The sequence below is a fragment of the Megalops cyprinoides genome, chromosome 12, assembly GCF_013368585.1.
Source record: "Megalops cyprinoides isolate fMegCyp1 chromosome 12, fMegCyp1.pri, whole genome shotgun sequence".
NCBI lineage: Eukaryota > Metazoa > Chordata > Actinopteri > Elopiformes > Megalopidae > Megalops > Megalops cyprinoides.
In genome coordinates, this window is record NC_050594.1 from 2752063 (window position 1) to 2764474 (window position 12412).

At 42.3% G+C, this 12412-nt stretch overlaps 1 protein-coding gene across 1 annotated transcript; it reads left to right on the top strand.

Moving 5' to 3' along the window:
• The first annotated feature begins 3609 nt into the window (after positions 1-3609).
• Positions 3610-8146, top strand: LOC118786712 (cannabinoid receptor type 1A-like). Its single transcript, XM_036541991.1, has 2 exons — positions 3610-3868; positions 6490-8146. The coding sequence occupies exon 2, from the start codon at positions 6542-6544 to the stop codon at positions 7967-7969; it is 1428 nt and encodes a 475-aa protein (XP_036397884.1). The 5' UTR covers positions 3610-3868; positions 6490-6541; the 3' UTR covers positions 7970-8146.
• Positions 8147-12412: the final 4266 nt, after the last annotated feature.

A 12412-nucleotide genomic window follows, 5' to 3' on the forward strand; every position in this document is an offset into this window, starting at 1 on the left:
AATGGCCAAAACCACTTAAATTGCAGGACAGCTGTTACTAGTGGTGCTCTGTGTTGGATATACACACTTGGCTCAGATCACTGCTCCTCAGGATTAAAGATGCCACAAAGTATGTGGTAGTAGTATCTCCCTTAGTATCTCCCTTTTCTTCTGCTCTTTGTGAAAGTGCAATGCTTATTCTTTTCTCAGTGTCTGAAAAAATTAGGATTAGGTATGTCTGTATGAAAGTGGGCCTAAACACCCCTTTACTCAGCTGAAATAGTTAGTTGATAAGGGGGAGGTAGAGGTGGGACATTAAGGAAACTTGAATGTTGTTATTGGAAAAATTACAAATAAAAAATGTTTGGTTGATGATTGTCACTTGTAACTGAACTTGATACTTGTGGTTTAAGTTACATAGATAAATGATTATGTAACTTAAAAAATATGATTGTCACCCTGACCAAAAAAGTTTCCTGTTCATCCTATTTTCACCTAAATTCTGCATGCTTAAAATTAACAATCTATCTGCTTATAAGGACTGCTACCAGGTATATTGCTGGTATGTCCAATCAAACACTTTCTCTGGATTTCATCTTTTTAAATGCTCAATTGTCCTTTTGAGATTTGGAAGTAATTATCCTCAACTTCTAATAGCTTAATGTAGGCTGTCCAATTGCATGATATTACTGAGTGGAAATTTTATTTTAATCACTATTGTGATGTTTTATAGCAAACAACACATTCACATTTCCATTCTTCTGGAAAGAATAGATACCCACACAATGCTTTACTTCTTAACACATGTCCACAACAACATTTTAATCATAAATATTTTAGTTGCTTTACTGTTGCTGACATAGAGACCTGTATATAGAGATACACTAACAGTTGTGCATCTGCATCAATAAGTGAAGACAGTTACTTACTTGTTAAGGGTGTCTCCAAAATGCAGCATTTTTGTGGCACTCTGAAAATCTAAAAAAAAAACAAATACTACAATACAATACAGGTCCACCTATACTTTGTAAAAAGCAGGCACTTTATACAGTATCTTATTATCCAGTTACTACAGGGGAGCACAGGTTTGCAATGAGAGTAATTACACATTGTACAATTAAACATACCCCTAATTTGCTGCGTTCTAAATGCACGGAGAGCACGCTCTGTGAAAATCACTATACGCATACCAGCTCTAAGATTTAAGGCTACTTGAAATTATATTTATGTAACACTCTGTGATTGCATAGCAGTTACACATAACATTTATAGTGTAATTATTTAGGTTCATTATATTGCCAACCAGATGTGGAGTGTGATGGGTTAGTTTGATGACAATGGCCTTGCTTTGGAAGCAAATGAAAAAGGCTATTGTTGCTATGAGGCCACACAGCTTGCCGACACCACCCTGATGAATTAGTCTTGTAAAATATTAGCACAAATGGCTTTTTGGCCGTTCTGTTGGTACACTGGAATTAAACACCACAAATCCAAATTATAGCAGTGAAATTACACTCCTTGAAAAAAAAAAAGTTGCCCTTGCGAATTTAATTAGGTGATCAGTCTCAGAAAGCAAAACATGAAAATAACTCCCCATGCAAAAAAAAATCTTCATTTACAATCTCAGCCAGACAAGAAGACATTGATGCTGTCCCAGTTATTAACCTATAATTAAATCATAATTCAGAAACCATTTCGTCTTCTTTTCAGCTGTGTGCACTGCACACACTTGCCGTGTTGAGGGCTGGTCCAGAGACATTAGTATTTCATCCTCGTTCCTCCTTAATGGGGTGTCACCCTCAGGGTCCCCATGCCAGGAGCTGGAGGCGGCTCTTTGCATTTGTTGAAATCATGCAGGTCCTGTGGTTCTGAAATCCATTATCGCAGACACCAGATGAGGGACGACTTACCTATTACTTTTACACACTCATACATTTACACTGGGTAGTTACTGTAGACATTCAACCTCCTTGCTCAGTGGTATTGTTCTGACCCAGGATTTAAACCGGCAACCCCTGCTTACAAGTCCAATCCCTTTACCGCAAGGCCACGCTTCTGCTTATCACTGCTGAACCCTTCTGCTTCTCATTAAGGAGTGAATGCTGTTTATGGTCACCTGTATTTACGATTGGTCTAAATATGTAATTAACAGCTTGGAACATTTACATTTACATTTATTCATCTGGCAGATGCTTTTATCCAAACCAAGTGAGGAAGAGTACAACACTAGCAAAACCCATAAGGAGTCAACAATATTAGAAGAAAGAAATGTCCTTGGCATTCCTGAACCAGGGTTGCCTGCTACATGTTCAAATATTCAGTGGTTATACCGGAAACTGCACTAGGGTGGTGTATTTATCACATTAATGTGGATGCCAGATTGCCAGCACAGGAGAGGGAAGCAGAGAATGTAATTTTGATATCAGGCTTTAAGGTTCCACACATCATACGATTATTTTACATTACATCCATGCACAGATTTGAATGTACCTGCGAAGCAGGTTCAGGTGTTTCAACTGTTGCATTAAAAAACAACATTACAAATAATATTCTTATATTAACAACACTTTTTAAATGTCAGATAACAGCCTGTATGATAACTCTAAGCCATCACGTGAGCGTGATCTCTGCTCCGGCCGCTACAGTGCTAGATTAATGTTATAGGTGGGATCAGGCTGTCTTGCATAGGACACCATAAGAGCACACAGCAGATAAAAAGGCACTGCAGATGCAACCACAGAGTGACTGCATACTATTGTTATTTTACCTATATAGCACCAATGTGGCCAAAGGTAGAAAAAGGCCAGAATAAGGCCCCCGAAATCCTGTCTCCTTGGAGCGTGGTTAGCACCAGGCAAAGGGAGGATATGTTCACTCTTTTGCAGTCCCCAAATAATCTAGTACATCCTGACCTCAGATGCTCAGATAGGTATGGCAGAAATTCATAAAATGTTTTAAACTGACTCAGCACCAGGGCATTCCTATCTTCTGAAAGGCTGTCCATATTTTATAGAGGCACATCAAGGACGTGCTGCGTTTTCCTTCCAGTTCCCCTGCTTTAGTGAACGTGAGGTTCCGCCCTCAGCAGCAACCTTCTAGAACTGCCCGTCTGACTCGGAGTAGCACGCACACGACGTTCGGTTAACGGACAAGGGAGACATGGACAAATTTAACCCAGATCAACTCAAACAAAGTCATTTCGATCCCACTCTACGTGGCAACAAAAAACAGGCTTCTGTATCTGGAATGTATTAATTATGGACTAATTATATCATGGATTAATTCCGTAGTGTCGTATTACGAAATATAAGCGTCTCCTTCATGTCAGTGGTAAAGAAAACGAGATATTACAACCTATATGATTTTGGCTACGATGGTCACCTTAGATAGTCGTGGCTAAATTGTGGCGCCCCAAAGTGCGTTATGAAAGCCTGTTAGATGTCTTTTGGTCTTCTGCATCTAAACTCAGAAAGCGGCTAAACGGGCGTTTTGAAAGTTTTCTGACGTTTTTGAGCATGTGTCTTAACGCTTCTCCATCCATGCAACAGTAAGCGAACGTTGTCAGAGGCACTTCAAAGCACGTGATGTCGCCTACTAAAACGATGCTACATTATTAAGCAGGCGCAGAGACCTCAGATATTGCCGATAGCAGGAGAGCAGCTTCCACGGGGAGCGCGCATCACAGTAAAACGCGCAGCAAAAAGAATCAAAAGCCATTCAAAAAAATACATAAAAACGAATTCGTAGTACCTGAGAAATAACAGCACATTATCAGTTTCTTGAAGTTCGAGAGATATTTTTCTATCCAGCTTTAACCCACACGTTTGGATCTGTGCGTGACAGCAATTGGTGCGCAAGGATTCTGCTCAGCCCAGCGAACTATGTGATGGTAAGCAACTTTTTACAGATCTAAATGTTTGCATTTTGTTTTTACACGTGCGCGTAAGCGTCGCATAGATATTTAACAAAATGTTTTAAACGTAAAAATGTCGTTTTAATATAAAATTAGACTGATCGATATTATATCGTTTTGATATTGTTTTTTTTTTTCGCCCGCTTGGTTCAGTCGCTAATCGTGTACCTGCGAAAGTGTACAGAAAGTAGATAAATAATGCCGACGCGCCGATGTTGTGTACTACCAAGGAGAATCGGTGTTCAGCAACTGGTTGTTACGAGGGGCTGAGCGACTGGAAGTGCCGTGGCTTTATATGAGGCGCTGTGTTTATCTTTGTTGTTGTTTTTCCGTGTCAGCACGTGGCATTTTTTACCCAAAAGCACTCATTTTTTTGCTCATAAGAATCGCAGCTAGCCATTCCGACAGCGCGTGCTGCTGAACCGCTGGTTCAGGTTTAGGTAGACAGTTAAATCTCAGATGCAAGTGACCTCGCTTAGTTTGTGATTAACGCTCAGGAGAGAACAGCGTTACGACTCTTTGGAGCGAATTAACTGCGACTGAATAAAGTTGATTCTGGGTAGGCTGATTTTATCCCATATTTTATTATTCCCATATTTCATTTTCTCTGTGTTCATTTCTCAGATGGCACGTGGGTAGACATTAAGCAGGGTGCTGTAAAATGCTAGCTATCATTTCCTCTTGTCAGCTTGATTAATGTGGCGGGTTATCTTTGATATTAATTTATTAAATCACCATGGTGCGCTCCTGTCCTATGACGTAGTTGTTTCTAAAGCAAGACCAATGGATTCATTAATCTGTTTATTATTAATTCCCTTGATAGGCACCATTACGGAGGTCGACTTAAAATATGAAGCGCAAAATTAATTTTTAAATTTGCTGCGCGCACTAGTCGTTTCATACAGGTAAATGTGATTTAGCAACATGAGAGGTTACAGGGTATATCAAATGTGTACACGACTAAACGGAACAATTTAGTTAAGTACGGTTCTCGAGGTTACAAAGAAATTTCATAACTAGACATTCAGCTCACGGATATCGGTTCCAAACCTATTTGCTCTCTCCCTTGTTGCTACCTGTGAAAGATGGTGAACAACCGAACGAATGAACATGACAATCACAAGTCAATTAAAAAAAAACAGTAGGTCTGTGTAGTTATGAACACGAGACAAAGCATTATTATTTAATCTTACCAGCTGCCTAGCGCGTAACTTGTGTCATTTCAATTCAATCATGAAACAAAGGCTTGCGTGAAAGCTTTGGTCACGTTTTCTGCGAGGGGAATTTTGACATGATTTATCTGACCTTTTCATGAGAAATCACTTGTCATATATGTGACAGCAATATCTTTTTAAGAGTCTACGAGATGAAACAGTCATCAGCCAGCCGACATTAACGACCACTGTGTATTCCATCCTCCGCTTTGACCGGCAAGTAAATATGCCATGTCCGATCAATCTTTATGTCTGTCGTGGTCTTCCATGAGAAACTCTGTCCCACTGTGGCAATCGCAAACCAGATTTGCCTTCAGCAAATGGTGTGCTACAGGGACGAAACTGTATGCAGTATCATATTTGGTATCAGTTTAGAAACTACAGTCTAACAGTTAAAGGGCTGTGATCATGTGGCAAAACCCCTCTGGAACAATACACTGGAGTTTTAATGTGAAACATGTTATCACGACGGAAAATGAATTTGATCCCAAAATGAATGAAAGTCGTAGGCTAATGAAAAATCTCATTGCAAAATCGACATTATGCAAAGAGGTGTAATCTCATTTGTAAGATTCATCATTTCAAGCCGAGGTTTGAAAAATTAATCTGTAATTGCTCGTTTTCCAGCACTGTCTGAAGGACGTCTGGCCTGGCGTCATCTGGGCAATGCTGAAGTCCTCTGCATCCCAATAAAACATATGTCTCCTTGAATATGGAAATTTAATCGCACGTCCACCGGTACAATACAGGAGCATTAATCAGCTTATTTAACGCTGTAATTAGCCAGATGATTAATGGTTTTATAAAACAGATGTCATAGCAAGGATTCATTTCAATGTAAATTCATTCAGTCTATTGTTAAAATCTTTTTCATCTGTATGTTATTACAAAAATACTTATGATAAATGTTTTCAAATGTTAGCTGTGCAATGGAAAGTATTTAATAGATACCTCTTTTCAGGGTGTTTACATCATCATTTGAGAGACTGCCTCTTTCGCCACCTGCATTGCGGTCCAAAATTTTGGGGCTCTGTATGCTTTGCCATTACCTTTGAGTACTGTAATTAATTTTAGAAACTCATAACATGTGACAGAGAGCAAGACTACATGGACACTTGCTCTAACTGACAAAACCTTATGCAGTTATAGTGAAGAGGCCATTGTCTCCTTTTCATGGATTGAATTGTATACAACTGTTGCTGAAACCTCCTTGAAGTTCAAAGACAGTAAAGTATCATATCACCTAAAGACACAAATCAAGATATATAAATGTATAGTTTATCTACATGAATCATGTTTTCCTTTATAACTCCTTAAGTATAGAATGGTCCTGTACATGGAGAAGTGGGACATAACTACAGACATCTCTTTTTTCCCACATAGGTTCTCTTGAAGAGATCTTCAGTTCCATAGTGTACCTTCCAGTGGATCAACCATGAAGTCTGCACTGGACGGTGTGGCAGACACCACCTTCCGGACAATAACCACAGGACTCCAGTATCTGGGCTCCAACGAAGCCAGTTACAATGATGCCACCATCGACAGCGACTTCGCCAAGGGCGGATACCCTCTGCAGAAGCCGCTGTCTGCCTTTCGCAGTGACTCCTTCCCCGGGAAGATCCCCGTGGATGAGGAGCTCATCCTCAAAGGCATCCCCTTCTACCCAACCAACATCACGGACCTGCTGGTCAACAGGAGCGGCGTGGCAGAAGGGGCTGGTGCCATCCAGTGTGGGGAGAACTTCATGGACATGGAGTGCTTCATGGTGCTGACCCCCAGCCAGCAGCTGGCGGTGGCGGTGATGGCGCTAACGCTGGGCACCTTCACGGTGCTGGAGAACCTGGTGGTGCTGTGCGTTATCCTGCACTCCCGCACGCTCCGCGGACGCCCCTCCTACCACTTCATCGGCAGCCTGGCCGTGGCCGACCTGCTGGGCAGCGTCATCTTCGTCTACAGCTTCCTGGACTTCCACGTGCTGCACCGCAAGGACAGCCCCAACGTGTTCCTCTTCAAGCTGGGCGGGGTGACGGCCTCCTTCACCGCCTCCGTGGGCAGCCTCTTCCTGACCGCCATCGACCGCTATATCTCCATCCACAAGCCACTGGCCTACAAGCGCATTGTCACCCGCACCAAGGCCGTCATCGCCTTCTGCATGATGTGGGCCATCTCCATCATCATCGCGGTGCTCCCCCTGCTGGGCTGGAACTGCAAGCGCCTCAACTCGGTGTGCTCGGACATCTTCCCGCTCATCGACGAGAACTACCTGATGTTCTGGATTGGAGTGACCAGCGTGCTGCTGCTCTTCATTGTCTACGCCTACATGTATATCCTGCGTAAGGCACACCGCCACGCCGTCCGCATGCTGAGCCGCACCTCCCAGAAGAGCGTGGTGGTCTACTCCGCTGACGGCACCAAGGTGCAGACCACCCGGCAGCCTGAGCAGGCCCGCATGGACATCCGGCTGGCCAAGACACTGGTGCTGATCCTGGTGGCGCTGATCATCTGCTGGGGGCCCGTGCTGGCCATCATGGTCTACGACCTCTTCTGGAGGATGGACGACACCACCAAGACGGTCTTCGCATTCGCCAGCATGCTCTGCCTGCTCAACTCCACCGTCAACCCCATCATCTACGCCCTGCGGAGCAAGGACCTGCGCCACGCCTTCCTGAGCACCTGCAGGGCGTGCCAGGGCAGCGCCCAGCCACTGGACAACAGCCTGGAGTCCGACTGCCAGAACCAGAACCGGGGCGCCAATGCCGCCGCTGCCGCCAGCAAGGCTGCCGAGAGCTGCGTCAAGACCACGGTGAAGATCGCCAAAGCTACCATGTCTGTCTCCACGGAAACGTCCGCCGAAGCGGTGTGAGCCACACCGCCTCCGTCGCCCTTATGAAGGACACCCTCCCCTCCATGCCCGTCATACTCCTTCCGAGGGTTTGCCAAACTTTAGGACGAATGAAATCCAGTTCCCCCTGGGGGGTGGGGCTGTCCCACATGACTTCAAAAAGGCAACTTAATATTTAAAAAATAAATAAATAAAACAACAGGCTGATTCGATGTGTCATTTCACACAAGTGTGGCATTGTAGTGTGATAGTGCTTTGCCTAAGTGCCAAACTGATTTCATGATGGGGAGAGAAATGGGATCAGAAGGACATGAGGACGGTTGCAGGACCTTGTGACAGTTTAGTCATTGTCTGTCTCGTTGAATTTTAAGTCATGACCTACTCCTCATAAACTGTGCCATCAGTCTGGAGGTGCTGCAAGTGAATTCGTAAAGGATTGCCTTGTTTTTATGGAAAAAGAGGTAGTCAAATATAAGACTAAAGTCATGGAATACTGAGCTATTTTGATATTTACATTGAAAGACTAATTGATTTGGACAGTTAATATTTCTGTGTGTACATACTGAACATCAAAGGAAATAACAATAAAAAATGGAACTTTCAGTTAGTTTTAGGTGTAAAACTGTGGCACATTTACATGCAAATGGCTCACTTGAAGGGTGAGGAGCTGAAGAATGGGACTGCACACACATCTAAATTCAGCGGTCTTCAGAAACGCCTGCTGGAGGGGAGGCAAAATTTTCTACAAAAAAGAAGCAGAGCCTAAGCATGTTTTCAACAAAGGCACAGTGAGTGTGATTTTAGGAAATGTGAGTAAAGTTACCCCTGGATCACGCTTTTAGTTACCGAGGATGATTTCACTGAAGATATAATGTATTAGGGGGGTGTGTTGGACTGAAACAGCAGTTCAAAAACTGGACTACAGTGCATGGGCAAAGCACAGAAGACTTCAGAAATCTGAACACTGTGTCTGCTCTGTAATGTTTTATAGTGATCTGTCAAATGGTGTACACAGTTTATAGGCTGATAAAGAGGACTGCATCAAGACCTGAAGATGCACTCTCGCAAAGACTGGTACTGAAAGGGACAGCCACTATTATGGTTTATCAGGCACAATGTCAATATTGTTTGGAAACGTGTATAAAAAAAAACTTTGAAAAGCTGTTCTTATGTAAAACAATGGGAAGGTATGTACCAATATGATGAAAGGGAATTTTCTAGCAAGGAGGAATTCCACAGGAAGTTTGAGTTTTGCTTTCCTGTTTAGGCCTCTGAGATTTACTGAGGCCTTTGTTCAATGTGTCTTGGCCTTTGAGCAATGGCTCTATTACACTTACGGTGATGCTAGGCAGATGCTAAAATGAGTATTTTTGTATCAATCGGGTCATCTACCTGCACAGTCCCAGCGGGTCCTCCCACTTACTGCCCAAGAAGAACAAAATGAACACTATAAAAGACAAATGTCAACAAATGAGATTGCAATTAATACCAACATGTCATTTAATCTTTTGCAAAGCATTGGCTTTGGCAATTCTGTTAATGTAACTTGTTGTGGTTATGTTGTGTAACACAGGGTTTTTCTCAGTCAGGTCCACCAGCTCCTCTCTCACACACTGAAGCCAAGGACCTGGTGGAGTGAGTGCCTAGTGTAACTACAGCCCTCTTGTGTGCCCTGGCCCTGTTTCCTTCCTACAGAAATTTGGTAGTTAGCCCCCACACCGAATATACATGTGTTTGGTCCCACCAGTCCCTTGTGTCTGCAGTTGGCTCGGGGGTACCCAGAGTGTGTTAAGGATTCTACATGGAAAATCTTGGCAAATGGGTCCTTTTTGTCTTCCACCCAGTTCAAACTACCCTGTTACACTGACAGATGAAGTTAGCCTAGAACTGGTGGGCTTGATTTTGTAGGCTCTTAAGATATTGGGACGTGTTAGTTTTTAAAATGTTCTAAATTAGCATTATGAGCTTGACGGTTGGTGATTGAAAATGTTGAATCAGAAACCAAAAATCAAGACCTGGTTTGTCAATTGAATTTGAAGACAAAGCTCACTGCTGTTAGTTTAAGTCTGCATTCTTACTATAAATAGTCTCTAAAGGTAGTCTGTTGACATGAGAAGCTAGTCATTCACATAACAAAGTCAAGACGGCCTTGTTTAATCAAACTCATATTTTTTATACACACATTGTGATTTGGTGTATCGATTGAATGGTAAGTAAAATATTTCCGCTGAGACTTTGTCTGGTTTAGCCTTACTCTGTGGACAGTAGGGGTGATATCAGTGTGCAACTGGTGTGAAATGTTCCTTCACTGGCCCTTAATACAGGTTCAAGAACGGCAAATGCACCTGCATTTTGGAGATGATGTGACGTATATACACGTTTTTACCATCATTTTATGGTTGCTGAAAACAGCACTGCTACTGTATGTCTCTTCTGTGGCCATATGAACACCCAAGTGTTTGCGCGAGCTGGGATCCAATAAGCATCTCTTAAGCCTTGCATTCCCGTTGACCCAGAGTGCACTGACTAAAGTCAAAACAAGAAAAAAGAAATATTACACCATTGTACAGTATTATACTTGGTTTACTGTAGTTGATAAGCACACAGCTGTGCAGAAACTGTGTTTGACTGACATTGCCAGTGATTTTTAAAGGATTTACCTTGTAAATCAGCTGTGGTTTTAGCATATACTGCTTACCTCTGTTCTACGTGGTCAAATTGTGATTACTCTGTTTCCCGTCAAGCTTAAATCCAATATGGCTGTGATGTGCTGGGCACACTTCTGTTGTAATCTTTAAAGTCCCAGGCATTGTAGTTAAATGGACTTTCTTGTAACTGTATTTTTAATTATTTTTGTTTAACCTTTTTTTGACTCTGTTAAAGACTTATTTAAAAGCACTTATTTATGTTTCATTAATGGTTATTGTAGGAGAAGGATGTAAACTTCTATGTTCCTGAGATTTATTTTAGTACTGTAATGAAATAACTGTTTCCCCAGGGCTGGACTTTGGGGTTGAGTCAAGTAGTAAACTCAATCACTTTAAAGACCAAAAGGATACTGGCTGTATGCCTGTATTTTCTGCAACAGAAGTGAACTTTGCATTAATTGGAAAAAAGCCTTTGGGCTAACTGCAACAACCTTAGCAAGGGTTTAAACCAAACAAAGGGTTTAACCAAATGGTTAAGACCATTTGATCACTGAAATCTGTTAGAATTTGAAGTGCTGTGCCTGATCCAGGAACGACCATTCCACTTAATATTTATACAATACAGATATGTGATATAAACTCAAGGTTTAAAGCTCTGCTTTGGTTGCTGCAATTGGCTGCACGGGTCTGTTTGTAGCTTGAAATGACAGGGCATTTAGATCTAAGCTAGCTGGGTTAGCTGGCGTTGTTGTTCTGTAGTTGTATAGCTTGGTTGTAATATTATTCAGAAGCTGTGCTCTCGTTCGCATCGTTGCTGCTCCCATCGCCCCATGCTGAGTGTGGGAGAAGCAGTCCTCTGCCGTGCCAGTGGCTTCTGCACCAAGGCTGCATGTCTGCAAACCCAGCAAGAAACCAGTCCGAAGCCACTGGACACTTGTGTTCGCCGTATAGCGATGTAGTCTGTTACCAAGCTTTTGAATAAAGTCACAACTGTCCAGCACGGAATGTGTCAGTGTTTGTTCATTTCTGGGAGGCTTTGCCAGAAGACATACGGGTTGAGTCTGATGGGCAAATTTGAGAAAGATTTGGTTTGGATTTCACACTCCATCAGCACCTCCGTTTATCAGTGCATCAATGCGCATATTGAACTCACCGCTCCACTGGGATGCAAGACGGCCTTAGAGCTATGTCGCCCCCTTGTGGTCAAAAGCAATACTTAGCCAGTAACTCGTAAGGAAGCTTCTGTGATAACTGAGTTGATTATGCCAGAAATGTATATGTAAGCTGCTGTGAAAATGATATGAAATTGATATTTTATAATTTTATATTCTGATGTATAAAAATGAAAACACTGCACTTATTTTGTCCTTGTATTAACAAAAGTATTCTTAATGCATCACGTCCCTCAAATGTCTTTGAAAGCTGTTAATGGATAGACAACACCTGAGTCCTCTGTCAGTTCTGTTCTTAAATCAATGCTTATCTTTGCTGCGCTCCTTAAGGATATTATCTTGAAGCATTGCCTGTCCTATTAGACAAATTTTTGGGGCTTCTAGTCTCAGATTCGTTAATAACCGGTGGTGTCTCTCGATATGTTGAATATGCTTTGAATATTACACCTTGGGAATCGAGTGTCACAAACAATTCCACTCAATTTTTTTCCCTGTTTATGAGGAAACACAGTTATACAGTGATCTGTCTATGCAAATAAGAAGATATATACGTGCCTGTGTATTGTGACTGTAAAAAATGTTTGTACGGCAGCATGTGTGTATGTGTGGACACACACGGGGGACAGTCAACACTATGGCAATAT

Excerpts from the sequence above, each read along its gene's own strand:
- LOC118786712 (XM_036541991.1), top strand. The coding sequence starts at position 6,542 with ATGAAGTCTGCACTGGACGGTGTGGCAGACACCACCTTCCGGACAATA.